The sequence below is a fragment of the Maylandia zebra genome, linkage group LG14 (assembly GCF_041146795.1).
Source record: "Maylandia zebra isolate NMK-2024a linkage group LG14, Mzebra_GT3a, whole genome shotgun sequence".
Taxonomy (NCBI): Eukaryota; Metazoa; Chordata; class Actinopteri; order Cichliformes; family Cichlidae; genus Maylandia; species Maylandia zebra.
In genome coordinates this window covers 7,119,273-7,145,404 of record NC_135180.1, presented here as the reverse complement: position 1 = coordinate 7,145,404, position 26,132 = coordinate 7,119,273, and the positions used below count along the sequence as shown (strand labels likewise).

Genomic DNA, 26,132 nt, shown 5'->3' with positions numbered 1-26,132 from the left:
CATTACATTGTGCTTTGGCTGTTAATATAAAGAGGTGGGGTTTGTGTGTGTGCGCATGTGCACACTACAAGACTTGCATTCCTTGAGTTTCGGGAGTGATGTGCTTTAAAGGAGCACCAAGAGATTTGGTGTCTTGTACAGGGCACATTGACAGAAATTAGGTTCTACTGTGAATGGATAAAGGCAGCTTCACACAGAGGTAGTGGTGTGTGTGTATGTGTCTGGGTTTGTAGCTTTTTAAAGTGTTTGTTGCTAGTGGTGTCTCCATCCAAAAATCGGATACCAGCTGACTTGCAAGAACTAAATGCCATTTTTTTTTCTCTACTCCCCTGTTTGTGTGCTCTCACTATCACCCCACGTCAAAGAGTGTTCAGCGGGGTGGGGGGTGGAGGACATGTCAGCACATAGCTCAGCTCCACGTGGCCACCAGTCTCCTCCCCCGTTTGAGCCGGAAGGGCTAAACAGTCAGCCTTCCTCTGCTGCTGTGGCACCCCACCCCCCCTTCCTGCTCCAATTCTACATTTTCTTTTCTGCTCTCAAAAGTCAGAAAAAAGTCCAACTTGAACAGAGTGTGCAGGATGACTGAACAGCGAGAGAGAGGGATTGAGGAAACGGGGAGTTTCTTATGGTAACCCTTGTTCATTTGACAACTTTTTGTTCCTGGAAACCCTCCCATTCTCCCTGCCATTGCCCCTCCTTCACACTCTGGCCCCTTTAACTGTTTGTTAGTTTCTGTGGGCGGGGGTTTGCACATTCCAAAGCGTTACAAGGCCAGTTGCTTTATCCTTTTTTTCCCTCTTCTGTTTAGCATATGAGAAACGGTCAAGTCGTGAGCCAGCGTACTGAGAGTCAGGCCCAGCCCTGCTCTGTCTTCCGTATAGCTCTTCTGTCTCGTGCTGGATTTCTATTGTGGGAGCTAAGTTGAGAAGGAGCTACTTGTTATCCACCCACTGTCCTGGGTTTTTTTTTTGGTGGGGGTTTAAAGTCCAGCCCTAAGCCAGCCAGATCTGTTACTCCAGCCCTCGGATGATAGAGGCCCACTGGGGTTTGTAGCACTCTGGGAGAGGAGTTGCAAGCAGGCTGAATCAGGTAAAGGTCAGCATGGTTGAGCTAATACTATTAAAAGTAGGTCAGAGTGCAAAAGTGTTACAAACGGTTTAATCCTTTTCTAGGAATGGCCTGTGTCACTGAAGTTAGCAGCATTTGGACTCCTGAATTCATTGTTACTTTGTGTGACTGAGAAAACACGTGTTTGTAACATATAAGAAGAGTGCAGTGTGTACACAGGAATGCATTCTGTTGTCACATCTGATTGTGTTTTGCCTTCATGTGAGCAGGCTTTTTCAACAACAACGGCTTAAAGCAGCAGTGGAATTTTGTTTCGCTGTTTAGCTTCAAGTTGGCTTAATTTAATTCACGCTCAGTCAGACAGCTTTTCTGGTGACTCAGAGGCTGAAGCACATTCAGTTGGGCAGCAGAGGAATTTGCATGGTGGTTAGAGTTTGGATTTTGTGTGCCTCAGTGAAGAAATGTAGCTTTCATTCAATGAGGCAAGCTAGTGAATAAGAGCTAAAGGGAGGACTGTGAAAAAAGACGAATGTAGGCACTACACCATGGGAAGCAGGTTTTTTTCCCCCTGCCTTTATTCTTCATTTGAAGTTAGTTTCAACTAAAGTGTTGTCTGTGTTATTTACCTGCTGTCCCTTACCCTCATCTTTTGTTCTTTTTACTTACACCAGTAGCTCATCTACTTTCTTTCCCCCACAGATCAGAATAAGAGACCCAAACCAAGGAGGTCGAGACATCACAGAAGAGATTATGTCAGGGGGCCGTAGTGGCTCCACCCCAACCCCACCTCAGGTGAGCCACAGAGCCACATTCTTAACTAACAGTACTCAGGAGAGCGGCCATACAAGCACACTGTTCGCTTTTTATAAAACTCATACACTTGAAAGTGACATTACCTGACAACTACTGCTTTCTGGGGTCCATATTAAAATATAGAAAAAATACTTTCTGCTTTATTTAACTTAAGATTAAATAAAACAGAAAGGACTAGAATTGACTCACATGCTCTGTCCATATGTTACTGCTTGGAAAGAATGCTGATTGCCATTTCCAATGTGATACACTACAATCTGTCAAAATTAAACTGACTGGCACTTTGACACGTGGCTTTTAAAACCAGCTGGGATTTTAGCCTGTTTTTTCTTTTCCTTTTTACCCCCCATAGTCAAATGGGAAAAAAATGTGTTAACCTCAATTGTAAGCTCACCTTTCAGTTTGTGTGTATGTCTCCCACCAGACATCTGGATCAGAAAGTACGTCATTGACCCAGGCCAACGGTGAGAGTGTCCCAGCTGCTACTACACCAGCACTGGTTAGACCAGGTGAGTGGCACATGCAGTCTTGAACACAGTCGATACATATTTTACTTACTACAAATTTTATAACTGTTATTTGTATGCATCCTGCTTAGCCGTTTGTACTTTCATAACCATTCTTTACTTTGAATAGGTCTTAAATTCACCTATAAAATGAAATGATTCCAGTTAATGTTTTCATCTTGTGATTACTTAATTGTTAAGATTGACTTCTACCAGTAAACAGCAATAACTGTTTAAAGAAGCTAGGAGAAAGGAAAGATAGAGCCTGTGCTATGTATGACATAATGTTTCTTTACTTTGACAAGATATCCAAAGTAACTGGGGACCAAACTTGATTCATGAAACAAGCCATCTATGTGGGTATAAGGCATGTTAAATCACAGCCTGTGGGCATAAGCAGTTCTTAGTTGAAACGCATTTCATTTTCACTGTTCAGTTGTTTGTACATATTTTAGTCTGTGTGAACAGCTACATCGAGGAGCCCTGTGGTGAACAACAAGTATCTTGGTGAATCTTGAGCAGTCAGCATCGCATGTGCTGGTTTTTTTTTTGTCTTTTCTTTAAAACAGAACTTTTTTTTTTTTGTAATTTTCCCACCTAAGGTTAAGTAGGGTTATCTGTATGGAAGTGCACACAACTGCTATCAAGCACCACTTTCAAAATAAGAGTGATGAGAATTTTCCTAGTAAATCCATGCTGCTTGGTGCCATTCTCTCTGCTGGATTTAAACATAGTTAAAATAAGTTGTTAACATCCCTGAGTGGCTCGCCCAAGTGTAGGAAAACAGGGAAGCTGGTTTATTTTGGGAAGGGGGTTGAATGAGGTGTAGATATATAACATAAAAACCTTTATTATCCTCACAAAGGTGACCCGTGGCTGTGGATGAATATCGGTTTATAGGTTTTCAGAAACGATGTATTCAGTGTTGATTGTAAAACCATGAATGTGGACTGTATAACTGTGTCATTTTTTTTTCTGACTTTTGACCCTCCAGATGACAGAAGGAAACCTACACCTCCACCTGTGGCAAAGACCCCTGAACTTCACAAAGGCGACTCCATCCCTACAGAGGCTAAAACCTCTGATACGAACACTAAGACCCCGTTACCTGCTCCTCTGTCAGAAGCTGAGAACACGCCTATTAACACTATTTCTGCACTTGCACCGAGCCCTCCTGTTCCAGATGTGATGGATGCGCCTCCATCTCACAAGGAACCTACACCCCCTCCCCAGTCAGCACCTGAGATACCTGCCTATCCTGCACCCCTTCCTGATCCTGTCCCCACCTCTGCTGCACTGAACAAAGTTGACAATAAAGCACCAGAGGCGAAAGAGGAGGTGGCAAAGGAAGAGGAGACTAAAGCAGAAGAGAATGTGACGTCAGTAGACACACCCCAAACTCCTCCTTCCTCCACTAATGGTGTGGCCGAGTTGGAACCTGAAAGGCTGTCGGTCACGTTACCACCAAGTCACCTAGAGGACCCTCTGGAGTCTCCAATTGCACAGCCTGAGGAGCTCCGACTACCCAACGGGCTGCCGCTCCCAGCCCCTCAAGACCCCGAAGCGCCTGCCGTCAACACAGCTGAACGTGACGACAGCCCCATAGCTGAACCAGATGTCAGTCAGCAGCCGATAATACAGACATCTGCAAACGTCGCTCAGGCAGGACTATATCTAGAAGCCATACCTCCACCTGTTAAACATTCAACCCCTGCACCCTGTGCTCAAGAAGCGGAACCACCTCAGGCTGCACCTGCCCAGCCTGAGGTTCCAGAAACTGTTCCTGCAGCCACTCTGGATGTTAAGGAAGACACTCCAGTGCCCCAGTCTAGCACCAAGGAAGAGACTTCTTCTCCTACAGAGACCGTTTCAATAGCTGACAACACCCCAGAAAAGGTGCCCACTCCTCCCCCTCCTACAGCAGAGGAGAGGGAAGACACTCCTCCTCCTCCCCCACAGACGGTCACCTCTGCTCCTGTAGAAACTACTATGCAAGGTTAGTCACTTCCCCAAGTTTGATTTATTTTAGTCATTTGTTTCTGCTTTCTACAAACTGAGAATTGAGTCATCCTTAGATTTTCTGTCAGATGCGGTATTTTTGAGCTCATCTGAGGCTGCCTGTCTTTCTTTCTCTAGCTGCTGTGTCTGTGCCAAAGAAAAAAAGAAAAATGAAGGATCTAAACAAAAAGGAGGCTGTGGGAGACCTCCTGGATGCCTTTAAGGAGGTATCTGATCGATGATGTATTTGTTCATTCATTCTCATACTTTTCTTGCCTGTTGTAACTAATCTGAAATTACTCCATACCCACTGAAGCTGAAAAAGAAACTAGTCATCAACCCTTTCCAGGGACATAAGACGAACTGCAGTTGCTGATTTCTACTGTAATGTCTTAATGAAGCTCATATTTATGAGCTTCCTAAATTCCAAACTGATTTTTCTGACTAAGCAGCAAAAGGTGGTTGCACCAGAGCCTGAGCCAGTCCCAGCACCAGAGCCCCAGCCCCCTGCCACTGCTCCTCCTGCCCAAGAGGAGGCAGACTTAACCTGGGAGGACAAGGAGGACAAGCTGGATGCTGAGAATATTCAGCCGGATCCTCTCAAGCCGACTGCCACTGACAAGAAGTATCAGTACAAAGAGGGTGGGTGTCTGAAACTTGACAGAATTTATTCATTGAGTGGTCTACCTTCCTCCTCTCATATGTTGTGAAATGTCTTTTAACAAGAAGACATCTTCTGTTTTCTGTTTGTTTCAGAACAATGGATGCCAATAAACACAGAAGAGAAGAAGAAATATGACCGTGAGTTTCTTCTGGGATTCCAGTTCATCTCAGCCAGTATGAACAAACCTGAGGGCCTACCAGCCATCAGTGATGTTGTCCTGGACAAGGTGCAAAGACTTACCCTAAAGTCTAGTCTAAGTGAAATAAGACTAAAAAAACATGTCTAGATCACATAGTAGTGGAAATTGTAATTAAGTTCCCATCCTGCTTTCTGTCTTTTCAGGCTAATAAAACACCTCTGCGACAACTCGACCCCAGTCGCCTTCCAGGAATGAACTGCGGCCCTGACTTCACGCCCTCCTTTGCCAACCTTGGCAGGCCCAGCATGGGAGGAGGAAGCAGAGGACCAGTGAGTTCAATTTTTCTTTGTGTAACCGAGCACTTTCCAATTGAATTATTACTTCAATTAAATCATGTTTTGATGTTTCCCTTACAGTCTCCGGGTATGGGCATGGGGATTGGCGGACCACGTCGCTCTCAACAAATGCCGAGGAAAGAACTGAGGAAAATCATCAGCAGCATGCCACTCAGTGATGAGGTGCAGCTGAACAAAGCAGAGAAGGCGTGGAAGTCTTCAGTGAAGAAAAGCCCTCGCAGCCGTGGGGCAGAGGAGGTAGACGAGAGTGAACCAGAGCAGATCAAGACCCAGGAGCTGTTTAAACGGGTGCGCAGCATCCTCAATAAACTGACCCCCCAAAAGTTTCAGCAGCTCATGAAACAAGTAACAGAACTGACCATTGACACAGAAGAGCGGTTGAAAGGAGTCATAGACCTCACCTTTGAAAAGGCCATCTCTGAACCAGACTTCTCTGTGGCCTATGCCAACATGTGCCGCTGCCTTATGGGGGTAAGTGATGACTCACCCAATATAGATGCTTGAATATTTACAATGGAAGTGTTGTTGTTTAGATGTTTAACTTATGCAGCAGAGTAGGGGTGGGCGGTATAAGCGGTATACGGTAGAAACTCTACCGCGAGATTTGTCGATATGTCAAGTCTGACTTTTCTCCTCTAATATCAGCACTTATGTGCCAGTATTGTCTGGGTGATGACACCTAACATTCAAGAGAATACTGCAGCAGTGGCTTCCTGTGCCTTATTGAAATAAATAAAAGTGACTGTGAGACAATGTTTAAGCAGTGAGCGAAGCGACCATTGCTGTGGGTCTTGGGGGTATTGTAGGGCACCATTTTTTTTTATTTTTTTTTTATTTTTTTTTAAATTGAACTTCTGAAGTGAGATAACTCTACTGTATATTTTGTGTGTGTGTGTGTGTGTGTGTGTGTGTGTGTGTGTGTGTGTGTGTGTGTGTGTGTGTGTGTGTGTGTGTGTGTGTGTGCGCGCATGTATATATGTTTTTTGTTGTTTTAAATAACATTGTTCGATCTGAAATGTAGTTGTTGGCAATGCAGGAAGCCCGAACTCCACCACAAAAGTGACATCATGGTTTGTAATAGATTGACACTGGGATTGGCAGATGCAACAATGCTTTTGCAGTGGTGTCAATCCTCGTACTGCTAGTTTACAAATGTCTTTGAGTCTCCAGTGATGAACTCAAATTAGTGATGGGATTGAGGGACTGAGGAGCCACTGCAACACTGAGCTTGCACCCTGTCTTCTTTTGCCATTTACTTAACTTGTGTTTTCTTTCTCTGCTTTTTTCAGCTTAGAGTCGAAATTCCAGATAAACCAGGAGCCACTGTAAATTTTCGTAAGCTGCTGCTAAATCGATGCCAGAAGGAGTTTGAGAAGGATAAGGATGATGATGAGATTTTCGAGAAGAAGCAGAAAGAGCTGGAAGCTGCATCCGTGGTATGTATGCTGCATTGTGAAGTATTATTTGCACAAAGGAAGTCATGTGTCAAGTCAATAGTTAAACATCTGAAAGGTTTCAGAGATCCATCTAACTGTACTTGTTTTGAATGCCTTTTTTTGTGTTTGTTTCCCAGGAGGAGGAGAAGCAGCGGCTCCTTGAGGAGTTAGAAGAGTTTAAGGACAAGGCCAGGAGGAGGTCTCTAGGCAATATCAAGTTCATTGGTGAGCTGTTCAAGCTGAAAATGCTCACAGAGGTCATCATGCACGACTGCATTGTCAAGCTGCTCAAAAACCATGACGAGGAGTCTCTGGAGTGCCTGTGCAGACTATTGTCCACCATTGGCAAGGACCTTGACTTTGAGAAGGCCAAGGTACAAAACACACACATGTTGGAGAAAGATGACCGAGATGCATACAAACCAAGATTCTATAATTTTGACTGATAAACACAAAATGCACTTAACCTAACTATTGTGTCCCACTTCAGCCTCGTATGGACCAATACTTCAATCAGATGGAGAAAATAATAAAGGAGAGGAAGACCACCTCCAGGATCCGTTTCATGTTGCAGGATGTGCTGGACCTTCGACGGGTAAATAACAAAGTCGCATATGGACTCAATGAGCTGTTTGCATATATAATTTGGAGCTTAAGCCTTTTCCCCAACTAAATCTCTCTGGTTGTAGAGTCGTTGTTTTAAAAAAATGCTTATTTATAACATTTTATGATTTGAGTAGACCAAAAATAAGATCTAGCTTTTTAAAGCCTGACCCACTATGCAACACTTGAGATTTTACAGGCACTTTTATTAAATCAGATAAAATGATAGAAAATGCGATTTCATATATCATATTTAAATCTGTTGGGTTCCCAATTAGGAGCTGCTGCATGTTTCAGGAAACTAACAGTTCAAAATAAACATTTTTTCCACTCAGTTGTGGGAAATCTGTAGCATGTGGTTGTGATCAGAAAGAAAACTAAAGTCATTCAAATCAGTATTGGTTTGTTTGCACTCTTATACAGAACATTTCAGTAGCTTTACATGCTGTCAGACTGTCTTTGTGATGGGGAAATGAAGATTTTACACTCCACCAGACACTGACAAAAGCAGTAACTTTATCTGGGAAAACCCAGGAGGTGTTTACTTAGTGCTGCCTTCATTGCCTGCTTACTTTGTAATTGTGTGTTGTTGTTTTGTTTGGTTCTTGTTAGCATAAATTCATTAAAATGCAAAATTCACACAAATTTGGCAGCAATTTCTCTTCAGCTTTAAAGAAACCACTTTTAACATTCTGGGGGCTCACTCAATGATCACTTGTGCTGTCACACAAGGACTTTAGACATTAACTTAGTAGTGTGTGTGTGTGTGTGTGTGTGTGTGTGTGTGTGTGTGTGTTGAGGACTATGTTTTCACTAAGGTGATTATATTTCTGTGAATTGTGCAATCGTGTTAATGCGATGAGTTTTACGCATAACTCATCCATTATTGTTGCATATGGTCTGTGACCCTGCATGGTGCTGTCCACAGCCCAGAGACACCCACACTGGTCCTTCAGCTCTGGCCAGTGTGAGGCTCATACATGGGCTAAGAAAACAAGTCTTCTTCAGCTCATTAATGCAGGGCAGCTCCTAAACACAGAGCTACTCTGTGCCATTGGCTGAGACAACAAACAGCAGCATGTTCATTCATCCATTCATCTTCTCTCAATTGAAGTAACAGGATTTGAGTGATCCTATGTTATGTCATCATGTGTGCCTCATAATTTTCCTGTCACCCCTTCCCCCCCAATTTATCTCAATTACGTGCAACTTTCTGAAGCCAGTTAAGTCTGGTGGTATTGAAGCTTCTTTCTTTTGAAGGAATGTTGCAGTCCTTTAGTTAGGCTTCCAGTCCCTCCCACAACGTCCTACAAAACCTGCTGTTTTCAGTGTTTTTCAAGCTGGAATCTGCTGCTCTGTGTCAGTGTAGTGGCCCAGTTTAATTGAAGCACATACTGCATGTTTTATTTCCTTTCAAGACAAAAACAGAAACGCGACTGGAATGATTATCTCACTCTCTCTCGCTGTCTTGTTCTGTGAACACTGTAGTTATAAAGAGGACTGATTTAGAGACACTCATCAAAATGACAAGGGTACATAAGCTCTGCTTTGTGTTCATTCATACAATGGTGACATGGACAGAAAAAGAATACATTTTCAAAGTCATCCTCGTTTTTTTGTGTGTGTGTGTGTGTGTGTTTGTTGTTGTTTCCCCCGATCATTCTCACAATTCTGTCTTGTACTTGTTCCAGAATAACTGGGTGCCCCGGCGAGGCGATCAGGGTCCCAAGACCATCGACCAGATCCACAAAGATGCTGAGCTGGAGGAACACAGGGAGCAGATGAAGGTGCAGCAAGCCCTCATCTCTAAGAAGGAATCCAGTGGAGGCTCAGGAGGCAGGATGGGTGGAGGCCGTCGGGGCCCTCACTCTCCAGGTCGTCGAGGCCCTCATTCTCCAGGCCGTAGGGGAACCCACTCCCCAGGGCGTGGTGCCTCTCCCCAGGATGACGGCTGGAACACAGTGCCCATCTCTAAAAACAGACCTATTGACACCTCTCGCCTTAGCAAAATCACTAAGGTAAGAGAGGGAGGGGGTTTCTTCTCACACACAATGTGAGCACATTTTGACAATCAATTGAAAATATCAGACTTCTAATGACAGCCTTTTCTTCTCAGACTCCTGTTCTTGACTTCAACAATCAGCTGCTTGCCCCAGGAGGTAAAGGCACATGGGGCAGCTGGGGTAAGGGCAGTAGCGGTGGCACAAGTGCCAAGCCTGCAGATTCTGGTAGGTTTTTTCCACAAATGTGTTTATATATCAAAGAATTATCTATTTGTGGTAATCAGAACTGAAGTTTAATTTGTATCGTGTGCCTGTTTTAATCCCCAGGCTCAGAGACGGGTAGCCGACCAGCCACCAGCACGCTCAACAGGTTCTCAGCCCTGCAGCAGCCTTTGTCCTCAGGCTCTTCAGTAGACACAGATAAGAGAATTCCTCAGAGGTGAGCAAAGGGACACAATTCTCATTACCAGCTCAAACCTTTCAGTATTCATAGTGTGAGTGTATAGAGATGTATTTTACAATTGTACGACTTCTTTTCTGAACTCTACAGAAACAGCTTGAGTCGAGAACGAAGTGATCGCTTCGACCGCTCAGATCGTGGCAGCGACCGCTTCGAGCGACGAGACGACCGTGATCGAAACCAGCTCCAGGTCACTAAACGCAGTTTCAGTCGGGAGAAGGAGGAGCGGAGTCGGGACAGAGAGCAGCGTGGCCCTGCTGATCCAGTCCGCCGTGTGGCGAGCATGACGGATGACCGAGACAGCAGAGAACGGGCCAGAAGCAGAGAGAATGGTAGCCTGCCTGAGATAACTTAAGCATTATAATATTAAATATTTAAAACTTAAATTAAAAAATATTTCACAATACTAAATAAAGAAATCAGACAGCAGGAGACCAGACTTGAAAAAAATAGTCCTTTTCAGATACCTGGGCTCATCATCACACCATTTTAAACTTCTTTCTGCAAAAGTTAGGGGTCCATGCCCCTAGATTAACTTTTTTTTTTTTATGAATGAAAAAATGACATCCATGATGTAGTTAGTGTTTCTAGAGATGTTGTTTGCAGGACATGTACAGAGTACTCATAGCTCTGGGTATGAGCACAGTGGCCTTCATTTACTAATATGTGCGTGTAAACGTTCTTATTTATGACATGGGCCAATTTTGCTCTTACCGCCAGTGAAGCAGACTCGCTCTAAATTAACCAGAAAAGCATTGTTGCTTCTGCCAACCAAAAACAGTAATCACTTGCACCACTGAGGCAAAAAAGAAGGAGATAGTCAGACTGGAGAAACTTTAAAAAAGCGGTTGGGTCCAAGGAGGGAGCCAGCAAGTGTTTCCATGGGAGTGATAACAGTTTAAAAATAAAGTCTGAAATAATGATGTTTTTCAATATTGTTTCTTCTGAGAAACTCGCTATGGGTCAAGTTTTTAAAAAGTTTGTAATCAAAGTTTATTTCTTTATTTGAGACCACAAGGAAAAGAACAGGTGGAAGATGACGAACAGCACATCTGTCAGCCCAAATGAAAAAAATTGCTGCAAGGGCAGGGGGGAAAAAATCCAGATTTCCCAGCATCTGTGGGACAGTGCCAGTAAATTAAACTGCAATTAATGGTATCCAGCTTGCTTGATGTCTTTTATTATGAAATATGAGATCAGTTAAAAAAGGTCTGTTTCAGAGGACGAGATAGATGGTGATGATTTTTTTTTTTTTTTTTTTTTGAAATCATACAGAGCTACTGCACTCTAAGAATAACAATCTGCATTTTAAAAGTCGCATAATGACTTCTGCAGCTCTTTTTGTCATCAGTGCACGATTCTCTGAAAGCTTCAAATAATCAGATTTTTTTGTTGTTGTTGTTAGGGGGGGAAAAATCAACTCCACCCCAAACATAAAAATGTTGGCCGGACTGCTGTGCTCCTCATTATTCAGTTGACTTCAGTTTGAAGATTTACAAGAAGATAACTGTGGAAACAATGTTTCTGTTTGTTTTTTTCCCTTCATGTAGCTTAAAATCTGATTTGCTGTTCTTTCTTTTTGTTGTTCTGTGAACAGCGAAGAGGGAGAAAGCTGCCACCCCTCCACCTCCCCAGACCCCCACCAAGCCTGCCTTGACCGAGGAGGAGTTGGAAAAGAAGTCCACAGCCATCATTGAGGAGTACCTCCATATCAATGACATGAAGGTACATACTGATGCTGCTTTTTAAACACACACACACACAGCAAGGACACCTAAAATTAAATACAAAAAACAACAACTACCTTTTACCTTTGCTTATGTGAAATGTATTCACAAAGTGCTTTTGTGGACCAATTAAAGCACTTTATAATTAATGCTGCTCTAATAGTCTTCTTATTCACAGTGAGGGTTTCAGTGTATTTCCATCATCTAAAGTCTGCATTGTTGACACCTGAACATCTATTTATTACACTTAAAGCCATGAGAGGATAAAAGAGGAGCTTATGATTCACTGCTGTCTTTCTGTCCTTGTCTGTCCCCACAGGAGGCTCTGCAGTGCGTGCAGGAGATAAATAGCACTCAGCTGCTGTTTGTGTTTGTACGAAACGGGCTGGAGTCAACACTGGAGCGCAGCACGATCGCCAGGGAGCATATGGGCCTGCTGCTGCACCAGCTCATTAAGACCGGCATCCTACCAAAGGAGCAGTACTACAAAGGGTGAGTACAGAACCCCCAGGGAGGTGCTGGGTTAACCGGTAAAGTTTGGACCAGCAGGACTCCACATTACCAGCGGCCCGCAGGGAAACGTCAGGCTTGTGAATATTTTTCAGCATTTCATGATCTTAAAACCCCCTGCCTGGCCAAAAAGCAGTGAGTTTCCATATGTTGCTACCAGCATGGTGTGATGCTGCTTAATAATTCCATCTACTGAGTCAAGTTGGGCTTGTTCTTGTATTTCTTAACCCTTGAATAATCTTTGATGTCCGTGTACTGTGCTTCTTTTTTCAGGCTTAAGGAAATCCTGGAGGTGGCAGAAGACATGGCGATAGACATCCCCCATATCTGGCTCTACCTGGCTGAGCTAATCACTCCCATGCTTCAAGAGGGAGGCATCCCCATGGGAGAACTTCTCAGGTTTGTTATAGTACTTGCTAAGTCTCTCAACACTTCAGATGAGGAATAAATGGGATATTTCTATTTGTTGATGGTTAATTCATTGGTTGCCTGATGTATCTTCAGGGATGTCTCAAAGCCTTTGATCCCTCTGGGCAAAGCTGGAGTCCTGCTGGTTCACATCCTCACTTTACTCTGCAAAGGAATGGTAAGAGCTGATCATTATTATGTCATATTGTGTTTTTGAAAAGCTAGCATATATACATAAACTTTTGTCCCAGAAAAAAACAAGATTAAGATCTATTCATGTGTACAAACATCTCTTTCCTCCCATCAGAGCCATAAAAAGGCAGGTACAATGTGGAGGGAGGCAGGCCTGCAGTGGAAGGACTTCCTCCCTGAGGATGTAGACGTCAACAAGTTTGTGACAGAAAAGGTGAGGGTTCACTCACTGCCTTCATCATTAACAGCCTTCTGTCTGTGGTTATCCTCGATGTAATTCAACACTGCGAAGGAAAAAAGCAAGAATCTAAAGCTCAGGTCTTAACTGAGGAGTCTGATTACTAAACATCTGGACGTGACTTTGTGTTCACAGTTAAAGAAAACCTCCACAGGGTTATCATGCTTCAATTCTTTTAATCTATCTTGAACTAGTGTTACATAATTCTGTTTTTTTGAGCGTATTAAGGATGTCAGCATTGTCCATCATACAGATCCAAGTGAGAAAAAAAGTATCTTACCACTGTAATGACAGATGCTGAAGAAATGCAGAAATGTTAGGTATCATCATTGTTTATGTGATCTTAAAATACCACACATGGATCTTAAATGAGTTCCATTAATAATAGTAGTATAATAGTCTAATCCTCCAGTCCAATATGCAGTGTTACAATCCTCTCATCACATTTAATGTAATGCAGGATAAAAGGAAGAAATATTCTCATAGCATGTGATGTGACAAACGTCGTGAAAAATGACCATGATGCCCCTCTCTCTCTCTCTCTGTAGAATGTGGAGTTTACACTGGGCGATGAGTCGGAGAAGGACAAGAAGAAGGAGCTCAGCGCTGCAGATCTGACCAGACAGCTGGACAGACTGATCCAGGACAGGGCTGACAACCAGAGGATCTTTGACTGGATTGAGGTTTGTTTCAGATCCACTCATGTGGGTTCTGACTTTTAGAACCTGAAAATGTGTCATCGTTAGTTTCTCAACAAAGCAACTTTCGTAACCGCAGCACTGACAGAGCTGATTCAGACAGGTCGTCGTATTTTGGATGGTGTTTTCCAGTTTTGTGCACACGTAAATAAACTTGATCTTTTTTTTTTTTTTTTTTTTTTTGTAGGCCAACCTGGATGAGCAGCAGACCTCCTCCAACATGTTTGTCAGAGCGCTGATGACCTGCATTTGCCAGTCAGCAATTTGTGAGTCATTCTGCACTCTTCACATTAAACACTATTAACACTAGCCTAAGTAGACTAGTAGACTTCCTGGTCCACTTCAGTTCTGATGGGCTTTAAGTCCTCTTACCATATTACTGAACTTTGGGACCTTTTACTGCTGCTACTCAGTGTGTGAAAATATCCCAGGCTAGAGGGTGTAGTCCGAGTGAAATGTGAACATTCTTGAAACTTTTCCTCCACAGGTGAGAATCCCTACAAGGTTGACAGCGAGCAGATCAAACGGAGGGCGAAGCTCCTGCAGAAATACCTGAAGGACGAACAGAAGGAACTACAGGCTCTGTATGCTCTGCAGGCCCTCATGTTGCAGATGGAGCAGCCTGCCAGTAAGTAGCTCATTCAGGCTCAGGTTGTCCTTTGTCACTGCTTTGAAATTCAGATTTCTGCTTCTCTTCATGCTACAACTTAAAAGATTAAGAAAGTGATCAGCATCATTTCCTCATTTCTCACCATTTTCCTCATTTCCTTTCTCTCCTCACTCATCAGATCTGCTGCGAATGTTCTTCGACACACTCTACGATGAAGACGTGATCAAAGAGGAGGCCTTCTACAAGTGGGAGTCCAGCAAAGACCCCGCCGAACAGCAGGGGAAGGGCGTGGCCTTGAAGTCCGTCACTGCCTTCTTCACGTGGCTCCGCGAAGCCGAGGATGAATCCGATAACAGCTAGGGGCTGCTGGGAGAATCGATGAGAGTTCTGGGCAAACCCATGGGGAGAGCGAATGTTCTGTTGATGATTCACAAGAGGCTGAATCAGCAAAATCCTTCTGCATAAACAGAAAAAAAAATAAAGAAAAAAAACTTCTTCAACTGGGAGAGATTGTATTATGGATCGAACATTCGATCCTTTTTTTTTTTCTTGTTTGTTTTCAGTTTCTTGTTTTTCTTCTGTGCAACCGAATGTCTTTTTTGAAACAAACACAGGATTAACTAAAGAGATGAATAGATTTGAGAGAAAGAGAGAGAGAATGCTGAGAAGAGTTGAAAGCTGTAGGAATGCTCTGATGCTGTTTCCTTCAGTATTTTTATTTTTTGGGTTGTTTTCAGAAAGCTTTTTGTGGCCACGGCAAAACTGCTCAAGACATTTTGCTTAAAGACAGAAAATATAACAGAAGACTTTAAAAGGCTGTTCACATCTATATTTTTGATGAATTCACCCTTTATCATGTGGACATGACAGATGTCATGCTACATGTCCGCCGTTTGGATCTACATGACGTGCTTATGTAGAGCTTTTTGTTTCCCTTTTCAAAGTGTTGGATGATTAAGGGTGGTTTGTTTCATTTTTTTTGTTTTTTTTTGTTTGTTTTTTTTGTTTGTTTTTTTGTAAGAAAAATTGAAAACTACAAAGAAAAGAGCCATCTAAGAGACATTTCAGTCATGAGTGAATGCAACAGTTGTGGACTTTCTGAGGACGTTGTCACTGAGGAGAGGGGCAATGAACATTGACCATTTTGCTGCTTGCAGGGGTGGCAGCGATGCTACCCTTTAAAACCCCAGCCCAACTCAATCCCACCACCCCAACCTCTAATGTGTCTGTTTCACTTGTTTCCTGCGCTTCAAAAACGAACTGTGGACCGAGAGAGGGAGAGCAAGAGCGAGGGATCATGGTTTCACCCTCGTTCAAAGCCGGTTGGTGTTTTTGTTTTTTGGTTGTTTTTTTTTTTTAAACTTTAAAAAGTATACAGACAAAAATCCACTTTAATGACAAAGGACTTTTAAGAAAAGTTTAACAGTACGAATCCTAAGGCCTTTCTTTGCTTCCATGAGTGGAAATGCATTTCAGGAGAGTTCTGTAAATATACGATGAATAGTTTTCTTTTAAAGAAAGTATGCTAATGTAACCCCTATTTCCCCTGCTCCTCTGAAACAATGTGGCAGTCTTTCCCCCCGTATTTATATTTTTCTCTCCTCAGCTGGCAGAAGGTGCTTGTGATATCCAACCCCAGTCATTGATTACAGTTTAATTGAATAATTGTAAATACTTTTCTGCTTTACTTTATTAAAAAAGATATTTAATTAAAGAAAATAATTGCCTCTTTTCACATCCAGAACTGGAAGAGATAATAAAGATGGTTGCAAATAAAAAGGAAAATGCAAATGCTTGTGGTTTTGTGACCGGAGGCGGCAGCAAGGCCGGTGCTGTTTTGCCACTTTGATGAAATGAAATGTAGTGGTTGATGTTTGATTTTTTTTTTTTTTTTTTTTTTTTTTTTAAATAAGTATCTTTCAGGTTAAAAAATAAATCGGAGGGCTTTATTATAGACACTTATCTCCTGAGTTTGAGCTTCATTATGAGACACGAGTCATGAATCAGAAACATGAGAAAACTAAAAACTTTGGAATGAATAGGTTTTTAGCCGGGGGAGGTGGTGGCATGGCCAGGGCTGCTTTCCCGCTTTGATCCTGTGATTGGAACATTCCTCGGTGACTGCAGATTTGTTGACTGTGAGTGTGAATCACCCCAAAGGTGACTGGTGGCCTTTTGGGTGCACTGAACTTGTTATCATTGTTCAAGAAGTCAGTTTGAGGTTTGTGACATGTCATATTATCCTGCTAGAGGCAGCCATCGTTCTGCTCTTCTGCATACCTTTGTTGCATCCATCCGTCCATTTTCTTCTGCCTATTTGATTCTGGACTGCTGGAGCCTATCTCAGCTGTTATAGGGCGAGAGGCAGGGTACACCCTAGACAAGTCGGCAGTCTGCCAAAGAGCTAACACATAATAGCCCTTCACACATAACCAGTTAACCTAATCACACTAACTGCATGTCTCTGGACTGTAGGAGGAAGCCAAAGAACCCACGCAGACAGGGAGACCCTGGCCAGGTCATAGATTCAAACCCAGGCTGCTCTTGCTGTGATGCTAACCAGTGTTATTTGCTCAATCCCAGCAGATCACCAGTTTCTGAAATACTCAGACCAGCCTGTCTGGGACCAACAACTCTAGTTCAAAGTCTCTGAAATCACCTTCCTTCCTTCCTTACTCTGGTGCTTGGTTTGAATTTTAACAAGTTGTCTTTAACATGTTTACATGACTAAATACAATAAGTCATGTGATTGACTGATTAGATATTTGCATTAAGGAGCAGTTGAAGAGGTTTACTTGTTTAAAAAGTGGCTTTGGAATTCAAGTTAAACCTGATTTTTATTTTCCTATACACAAAAAACCTGAAGATTACAGGACAAATCTCACAGAGCAAACGAAAACATCTGCTTGAAGTTGGCAGTGGTGGACACAGGCCTTTCTAAAAATAAAAAATTCACAGCAGAAATATCTCTTCATTAATGTCTCCCACAGCAAATCGCATTGACTACTTCAGTTCAGACAGGTGAGCTGTTACCTGTTTTCTCGAGTGTAATGAGAGTTGATCCACTGACTGACCTTCAGTGTATGACTCCATTTCAATAATGGTTTTCAGGATGTGGCATCTCTAGTAATTAAAGTATCAAAATGAGGCAGTCATGTTACGATACATCAAAGCCATGAGAAACTGTCATTTCTGAGTGGCCCGTGTCTGACAGGCGGTCTCACTTTAGCAGACCGCCATGTAATCCATGTCTGAGAAGAGCTTTACTTTGATAGTACAGTGAAACGGCACATCAAACAAGTCATTTTTTTCTTTTTTTGTCAAGTAATGAAATTCATTGCTTTATCGTTTTTTTTCCCTCCCTATGTTTTACATTGTTTAATTATTAAGCAGCGGCTGCAGATGTGGCCTGACCCACTAACTGATGGAGCTCATATAAACCTGAAATATGACCTAGAGGTAATCATTTAACAGCTAGCCTCTAAACTCCAGGGATACCTGCTGACATGTATCAGGGGACAGATGTAACGTTACACATTGGTAACTCAGAGACAGAGTGTCACATGCAGTCTGCAGCTCAGAGAAATGCTGCTGTGGTCAGCAGGAGAAGTTATGTAACTAGAGGCCAGGACACAGGTTACAGAAACACCAAGGAGACATCTGTTCTGTCATTCCAGTGGGGGGGGGGGGTTCACACTAAACTGAAAAGAGCTGGACTTCTTGGGGATCTCCGGAAAGTAGGGCTGGCCTGGATTAATTCACCAAGAAACACTAACACATTAAGTATAGAAGCATTAGAGCGGTTTTGAATTAGAATTTGAAATAATCAGCAGGAAACTCCAGGTCTAACAAATCAAGACAAAAAGCAGGTCCTGTGGTGGCCAATAGAGGCTGAAATAAGCAGAAATAAGCATGTTTCCAACCTGGTGCAAAAACATTATTGTTGTTATTGTTTTAAAATTAGGGCCATGGTTGGTGATCAACATGGTTAACTGCTACCTGCTAATCACTGCTAATTAGAATAAAACTGAACCTCTGGACTGTTGGTGCCTTTTGGAGCATTATTGGAAATATTTGAAAAAGAATGCTGCTTTCTACTGCCTAGTCCTTTACTTCGGTGTTTATTTGTATAGCAAAAAACATTACACATTACAAAGTGCTTCACAATTTCAGTTAAAGCCACACATAAAGATATGTATACATGTTACACCTTATTCCTACATGCGCACAAATAGGTGTAAACTATGGCCCCAAATAATGGGGGACAGATTAAAGGAAAGCTAAACCATGAAAAGAGTTTTCAGAAGTTGGTTGAAACAAATGACAGATTCAGACGACCTGACAGGCTGAGGAAGGATGTTTCAAAGTTCAGGCGCTACCACCTCTAAGGTGCGATCACCTCTGGTTTTAAAATCAGAGCATGGAACAATTAAAAGATCTTGATCAGATGATCTGAGCAGTGGCTCTGCAATATAGGCAATATGTTAGTAATAGGATTTTAAAGTGGACTCTGAATTTCAATGAGATCTGGTGAAAGGAAGCAGGAACAGTTGTTGTTTGTGAGCGTCAGCCTTTCTGCTGTGTTCTGCACCAATCAGAGACAGGCTATAGAGGACTGAGAGAGGACTGTGAAAAGTGAGCTACAATAAGTATGTGTCTCTGTGTTGCATTGACTTGCTTACCATGCATGTATGTAATAACATTAGTACTTTATGCTCTCATGCAAATATGTTTACTTTTAGCTCCACAAAACCAACACGGGAGTGGCCAAAATGCACAGGCCAGAAACCACTGTGTGGTGTCATGGTGGCTGTTTCCATCTTTTATATACAGTCTATGTTATTATCTCAAACTGCAGTTGCACTTAGAATAGAGGTGGGCGTACCAAAGATCTGCAGGTAGAAATATTCACATTTGTTCAAATCATATTTCTGTGAGCTAAACATCATCACTAGCTAGACATTTCTTACAGAAGCTGACCCAACATCACATGATGTGGTGTCGAGATAAGCCAAACCTATTTTATTCACTTGTCTGATGGGCATCATTAATAATAATAATAAAATTTAAAAAAAATCTTTTTATCACTGATTGCAGTTGCAGTGAAAGCACACACTGTTTGACGATTTGTGACACAAAGTCTGTAGGAGCACTTTTTATTTTTCCCTTTACTTTTACTTTTACACATAACTGTATCAGGGTTGTGTCAAAAACTGTTAGGTACTCTAAACACCCCCCCGCACTTACAGCAAGGGGAAGTTATTATTCAATATCTCACATTCAGAGAACATGTTCACTTTGGATCTGTGATTCAGGTCCAAATACACACAGATCAGATTAGTTCTTCCGGTAAAGAGGAGGAAAAACAACCCCTGTTTTGTTTGCAAGAATCTGCTCTCTGCCTTTTTCATCATGTAATCCACAAGCTGTGACTGTTCCTGTGCTATATCCTGTGGGGTGTTTTTTTTTTTTTTGGGGGGGGGGGGGGGGTTGTATATCATACTGTGAGAAAGCTGCCAGTTCAGTCTGTAACACTAATATGAGCTGCAGAGTGGAGTGAAGCCTTCTTTCCCCACCTCCCACCATCAGCCTGAAATAGAACGGTATGGTTGTGCTGGACCGCTCCTAAATGCAACTCGGGCCAACAGAGTGTGTAAGCTCAGCAAACTCTGCCTGTACAAATAAAGAAGCAGTGCTGTTCCCACATTCTTCCTCCTTTTTTATATTCATTTATATTCATTTAAGTCAGTGTGGTCTCTGTTCAGCAGCGCTTCACACAATCGACCTACAGCAGCACCTTTTGTAGGCTGTAAGTCGATCTGTGTGTAACCACAGTGAGGCCTTCATTTTAAACCTGTATCATCTTATAACACGTGTTAGGAGAGCCGCCGTCTCCCTGCTGACACCACACCGCCTCACGTAGGGAGGAGGGGGTCGTACCGCCTTATCTCCAGCCTCAGCTGCGCGATCGCGCTCAGCTGGAACCGGTTTTCACATGACATTTCCACCACTGTTACACCATCATTCCTCACCATGTAATCCTTCCAAAGCATGTTTGTTCTGGGTACTGTGACTAGATAAAGTTGGACCAGAGGGAAAACCCTTAGACAGCATTACAAGGTATTTTTTCCACAGTGGGTCAGCACGTTTGAGGGTGCTGCTGACTGGATGGGACACACAGGCTTGAGTCAGTCATGTGAACCAGAGCTGTCTGCAGTTAAGACTTCCAAACACACGTCAAAGTCAGGGGAAACGTGGGCGGTGACGCTTTGTATGGAGACGAGATCTTAGTCTGACATTCACTTGAGATTTTACATCTGAGTGATGCTGTATCTTAAATCCATCTGCTGTATATTTTCCTGTTTATCTGCAAATGGATTATAAATGAAGGTTTATAGGACACACTTGTATGCACATCTGTTGAATGTTTGAAATCTTACTAAGATTTTATCTTTCTTTTTGATGGAGGCAGGTAAACCCTGAAAAATATGGTTTTGGGGATATGAAGATAAACTGTATGTGGAATCAAGAGTCTAATAAGCAGATCTAAAGTGCTGATTTTCAAATAAACACCTGCAAAAAAGTGACATTAAAGATGATGTTTTTTATGTAAAGGGATTTTGTTACTTTTTTCTGTCTGCCCTTTTAATATCTACACTGAAACACAGCATTCGAATGCACAGGGAACACATTTGGATTTTTCCATGGCCTCATCCTGCTTTGACGTTTCATTTCAGATACTTTGCCATATATAGAAATCATGAGGATGTATTTAAATTGTCTTTTGAATGTTTGGACAAGTAAATATTAAGATAAATATGCAAAAATACAAAATCACTTGGAAAAGTACATTTAAGCCATGATAATTAGAATCAGAGGTTCCAGGGACTGCTAGTTAGAACCTTGCTATTCAAATATCCACCACAGTAAAGTGTGTGGTGTCATCATACAAAGATCTAAAGAGCTCCCTTGGGCCTTTTGTTTGGTGGGGGTGGTAGGGGGTCTGGCAAGGATTTTAAATTTAAAAAAATTACTAATTGCAGTGGAATATATCACTTGATTGCACACCACCATCATCATGGAGGGCAGATTTCCAGCAGCTTTGTTCAGCACAGCCTGCCCTGACAAATTCAGCCCAAGAGCAGAAGTCTCTGTGACCCCGAAACCCAGGCCCAGATGACTCTTGCTGCTGTTGCTGTCAGAGCAGACACATCAACAATCACAACACGGTTCCACAAATTTAAAATACGTGCCAGGAAAGTTCTGCAAAACTTAAACATATGGGGAAAACCAGCCCTTTACAGATAATGCCCTTTAATCAAAGGATTAAGATCTGTGTGGCTCAGACACAAGATGGCATTTCAGGAGAGGAACCATGGGTCACAGCACTGGATACTAAAAATGGCTTGAAAACTGAGGTTGAACCTGAAGTGGACCTTGTAAAAGGATAATGATCCTAAACGCTTTCACCAGAGAACAAATCCACCAGTGATTGGCTCAAAAACAAAAAGTAGAGCGCCAAAACCAGATTTGGAATGTCATTGGAATTTATGGAAATTTGAAGTCAGAAATATCACAGCTGAAGGAATTTTGCTGTGAAAAGTGAACATCAGAGAGGCTTAATAACAACACCAAATGCCTTTCATAAATCTTGCTAAAGGGGGCCATACTAGATCCTCATGCTTTTTGTACAATATACAATATTATATCTCATACTCTTCTTGAATAAATGCTAAAATTATTTTTATTTCACTTGTCAAAATATGTAATAAATAAATTAATTTAAATTGAACTAAATTAAAATCTCTGATTTTAATTTAAAGTCTGAAGAGCGAGTTGCATTAAACTTCAGTAATAGTCACTATTGCATACACTAGAGGGCGCCATTACACCGTGTATATTCCCCACATTCACTATATTGAGTGACCATGCCAGCTTTTGCAAATCTCTCAAACACTAAAACTGTCTCCAAGCAGCAGATAACAAACAAACACACGTTTTAAAAATATAATAGAGAGCCAAAATCACTGTTGGATCGGTGCCATCTATACATTACAAATGCATTCATTTTGTTCCACTTATTTTGTTCCTAAATATTTTTTGAGTCTAGCTTTATCCTACAAATTGCTGCCATGACCCGTTTTCCCCCCACAGGTACCATTGGAGTTTAACTCAAACACATACACAACAGTAAACTAATGAGCTGACATCATATCGTCATGAATCATAGCTCCACAGCAGATGGTGGGTGTGTGCAACAGCCTGCTGTCCTGCTCACCGCAGAGACCCACAGCAGTGAGGACACAGTGTGGTCGCATCTCTCCACCACCGTCAGTGACAACATGTCAGCGTCTTGGACTCGCTGCACAGCGCACCGCATCAACCTATTCAGCTGTGACAGTTTGCTTTTCTCACAGAGGTGCTGTCAGTTTTTGCTGTCTCGATGAAGCAGAGGTTGGCCAAGGTCACAAAACAATGTTTTAATAATGTTTTACAAAAGTTACAAATATGAATTTCAGGAGTGTAAGTGGATGATATATATATATATATATATATATATATATATATATATATATATATATATATATATATATATATATATATATATATATATATATATATATATATATTAAGGAGATTAAAATTGGTTTGCGTTCTTGGCTTAATGCCTCATTCACACCGGTGAGACTAATCAGTGAACTTGCAGGGAACATTATGTGATTAAATTACCTGTGTGACGCATGGCACCTGTTGAATAAGATGCAAAACACGCTTTCTGCATCGGTTGCCATGTTACCTCTTGTTCTCTCAGAAGGGTGATGTGGAAATTTTGGACAAGCAATCAAATAAAACATGATTGTCGATACTTATATCCCTTCTTGCTAATGTATTCATTGGAAAATAGATGGCTGAGTGCTTCTGACTTTCAGCTCAGTCCCGGCGGACTCTGTCTTTCTCACTTACATAACTGTATTGCTCTGTTGCATTATCTCTCAGATACAGTCCATTTATGGTTAGAAATTACACACACACACACACACACACACACACACACACACACACACACACACACACATACACACACACACACACACACACACACAAACTTTCAATTGCTGATTGGTATGTTCGCATGCATTTCCTTGATCTTTGTCACAGGGTCATAAATAATGCCCGTGTATACGCTCAATTCAATGGTGTCATTAAAACTACTCTTAATGAGTCCTCTAGTCAAGGACCACAAATATTCATAGGTTCATTATTACAGTAGTTTAAGCTGCAGGTATATTTTTGTTATGTTTTTTTTTGTGTCTTATTTCTCCTCCATGCCAACCACAACACATTTCTTTTCACTCAAAGGGTCATATAAGGCTGCCACAGGTTGATTGGTGTTTATGTATTTATGACATGCTGTTAAATATGACTGACAGCAGGTTAGATTGGAAACGGGTATTATTAGAGTGGAAGAGTTGATTCAAGACTTAGAGGAGCAGACTGCCATCTCGATTGTGGCCATGGCGTCCACAAGAAGGTCGTTCCTGGCTCTCTTTCTGTTGGTGGTGCTTGGATCATCCATTGCCACAGGTAAGGAAAGAAGGAAAACGCACTCTTGTTTTAGTTTTGTTTTGGGTTTTCTTCTGCTTTGATGTTTTCTAAATCAGATATTGAGTCTGTACATGTGACATTGTGTTTGACATGAAACTCCTTTGCAGGTTAGTCCAGGACAAACAGGTTAGTTTGCTGTGTTGTGATGGATTTAAAGTAAAGAACAGTGTGTGATTGGTGATTTGATGGCCAGAGTTGGGTTACATCCAATGTAGCAAAGATAAATTTGAAGTTAGGATGATGATACTGTTTAGCATAAAGACAGCATAAACAGTGTACTGTCAGTGTAGATAATGGAAATCAGCCAGGAGAACTCATGCTCACATGCATCTGCTCACATCCGTTTGTATATTCACAAAGAGCAGCAGTGTCCCAGATCAGCTGATCACAGCCTGTACACAAAGATAAATACTGGAGCACTTAATAGAAATTACTTATGTTATTTTATTATTACATTAATATAGCACAATGTTTAGCTTTGGATAAAAATAGCTGAAGTATCTGTACTTCTACTTAAGTACTGAATGTGTGTACTTTTGCCACATCTGGCTCAAACCTTATCCTATGTCACTTTATTTACCAGTTTCTTACACTTTGCTGACCATTCAGCTCATAAGTCTTTTTGTGTCACAGGGTAGTTTGACTGATTTTCAGCTTTTACATTTAAGCAACTGCTTGCTGTATTGCAACCAGTGTGGGAACACTTCAGCTAGTGAGTATATCGGTTAATCAATATTTGCTTCAGGACTTCCTGTTCTACCCACTGGCCATTGTCTATGCATAGAGACACATTTTAAAAAGTGAATAAAAACCTCAACTCTTGACAGATAACAGCCTCTGCATGTTCTTCATCTAATGCTTCCATTGTTTTACATTTACCGAACCTCAGGGCTCACACATCAAGCCAAACACACACAGTCTTTAAATGTCATTTCAATCGTGTTCGGCATTTACACTACAAATGGCTGTTCAACTGCGTTCACCATGTACAAAATCAACAATAAGCACTATAACCTTCAACTGAAAACCTTTCAGTGCTTCAGTGATATTTCCTGAATTAACTGCTCCACTGCGTTCAGACTTTACACATCAGCTGACATGCCCACTTCATCTGCTTTCATTTAAATGTTTCAGCTGAAGTTCATTTTAATTGTAAGTGAATCAATACCTGCGTTTAATCAAAAACCAGTTCCACTGTTTCCATCTTAAGCTTGCATTTCATTTACGTTTCAAATGTACATTCATTCTGCTGCCTTCAAATGCTGATGAACCAAACAGTACACAGTGTTTTGACCTTTAACACTGTTCAAACCCTTTCAGATTTCAGCTCTTTACCTTTAAACAAAAACCTTGAAAAACCTAACCCAGAACTTCTATCTCACACAACAAGTAGACCACTTGTCCTTGTATTAGTTTTCCCATTGTCCTTTCTTTCAGTATTGATATTTGAGTGCCACTTCGACCAGAACTTCATTTTTTTTCTTCCAGTGTTACAGCTGCAGAAATTCACCCACAAGCAAAAATGCACCTCTTCATAACACAGGCTTCCCCCCCCCCCCCCCCCCCCCCCCCCCCCCCCATTCCTTCACTCTGCAGCTTTTACACAAACTATTAGATTTGCAGGTCTTTTTACGATAACATCAGAGTGACCTGAAAATGTTGAGTTTGATGTATGATTCTCCGTTTTTAACCTAAGAATCAAACTTCTTCTCTATTTAAAAGCTTTAAAACTCCATCATCCACCAATTCTGAGTCCCTTTCTCTTCTCCCTTTGGGCTCTGTCTTTACCCTCTTTTCACTTTCCCTTTTTTCTTCTTAATGATGTCTCATCTTCCACCCTTCCTTTCATGGTCCCCGGTTGTTTTTTGACAGGAGCTTCCAAACTTTGCAAGTCAGCACTTTGAGTGCAGATGGAGTTCCGCAAAACTCCCCGTTATCAGCAATCACTGTGAATTAATGGACTACTGTATCAGAATAACTGTTTAACAGCATACAGAGATGTACTGCAGTAGATAAGAGAGCATTAAAGTGAGGTGTGACAGCTGTTGCTGCGAACAAACACTGCAGTAAACACACATTCAAGTCTCGAAAGAGTTT

General features: G+C 41.8%; 1 protein-coding gene across 10 annotated transcripts in view; it reads left to right on the top strand.

Annotated features, from left to right (window-relative positions):
- The window catches only part of LOC101474721 (eukaryotic translation initiation factor 4 gamma 1), a 38,080-nt gene extending 21,689 nt beyond the window's left edge, over window positions 1-16,391 (top strand). For 6 of the 10 annotated variants that reach the window (XM_004562832.6, XM_023153237.3, XM_004562833.6 and 3 more), the window contains 23 exons: window positions 1,768-1,860; window positions 2,306-2,390; window positions 3,382-4,383; window positions 4,524-4,612; window positions 4,835-5,027; window positions 5,142-5,275; window positions 5,392-6,015; window positions 6,834-6,980; window positions 7,118-7,354; window positions 7,471-7,575; window positions 9,275-9,601; window positions 9,700-9,811; window positions 9,914-10,025; window positions 10,137-10,378; window positions 11,644-11,771; window positions 12,093-12,265; window positions 12,557-12,682; window positions 12,788-12,869; window positions 12,999-13,097; window positions 13,670-13,804; window positions 14,007-14,085; window positions 14,307-14,447; window positions 14,608-16,391. In XM_004562832.6, coding sequence (XP_004562889.2) covers window positions 1,768-1,860; window positions 2,306-2,390; window positions 3,382-4,383; window positions 4,524-4,612; window positions 4,835-5,027; window positions 5,142-5,275; window positions 5,392-6,015; window positions 6,834-6,980; window positions 7,118-7,354; window positions 7,471-7,575; window positions 9,275-9,601; window positions 9,700-9,811; window positions 9,914-10,025; window positions 10,137-10,378; window positions 11,644-11,771; window positions 12,093-12,265; window positions 12,557-12,682; window positions 12,788-12,869; window positions 12,999-13,097; window positions 13,670-13,804; window positions 14,007-14,085; window positions 14,307-14,447; window positions 14,608-14,789 — 4,647 coding nt within the window. In that variant the 3' untranslated portion in view covers window positions 14,790-16,391. Of the gene's footprint in view, window positions 1-793; window positions 1,090-1,767; window positions 1,861-2,305; window positions 2,391-3,381; window positions 4,384-4,523; window positions 4,613-4,834; window positions 5,028-5,141; window positions 5,276-5,391; window positions 6,016-6,833; window positions 6,981-7,117; window positions 7,355-7,470; window positions 7,576-9,274; window positions 9,602-9,699; window positions 9,812-9,913; window positions 10,026-10,136; window positions 10,379-11,643; window positions 11,772-12,092; window positions 12,266-12,556; window positions 12,683-12,787; window positions 12,870-12,998; window positions 13,098-13,669; window positions 13,805-14,006; window positions 14,086-14,306; window positions 14,448-14,607 lie in introns of those variants that run through there. The other 4 variants (XM_004562834.5, XM_076892161.1, XM_004562837.6 and 1 more) reach the window with 3 other exon arrangements.
- The last annotated feature ends 9,741 nt before the right edge of the window (window positions 16,392-26,132 follow it).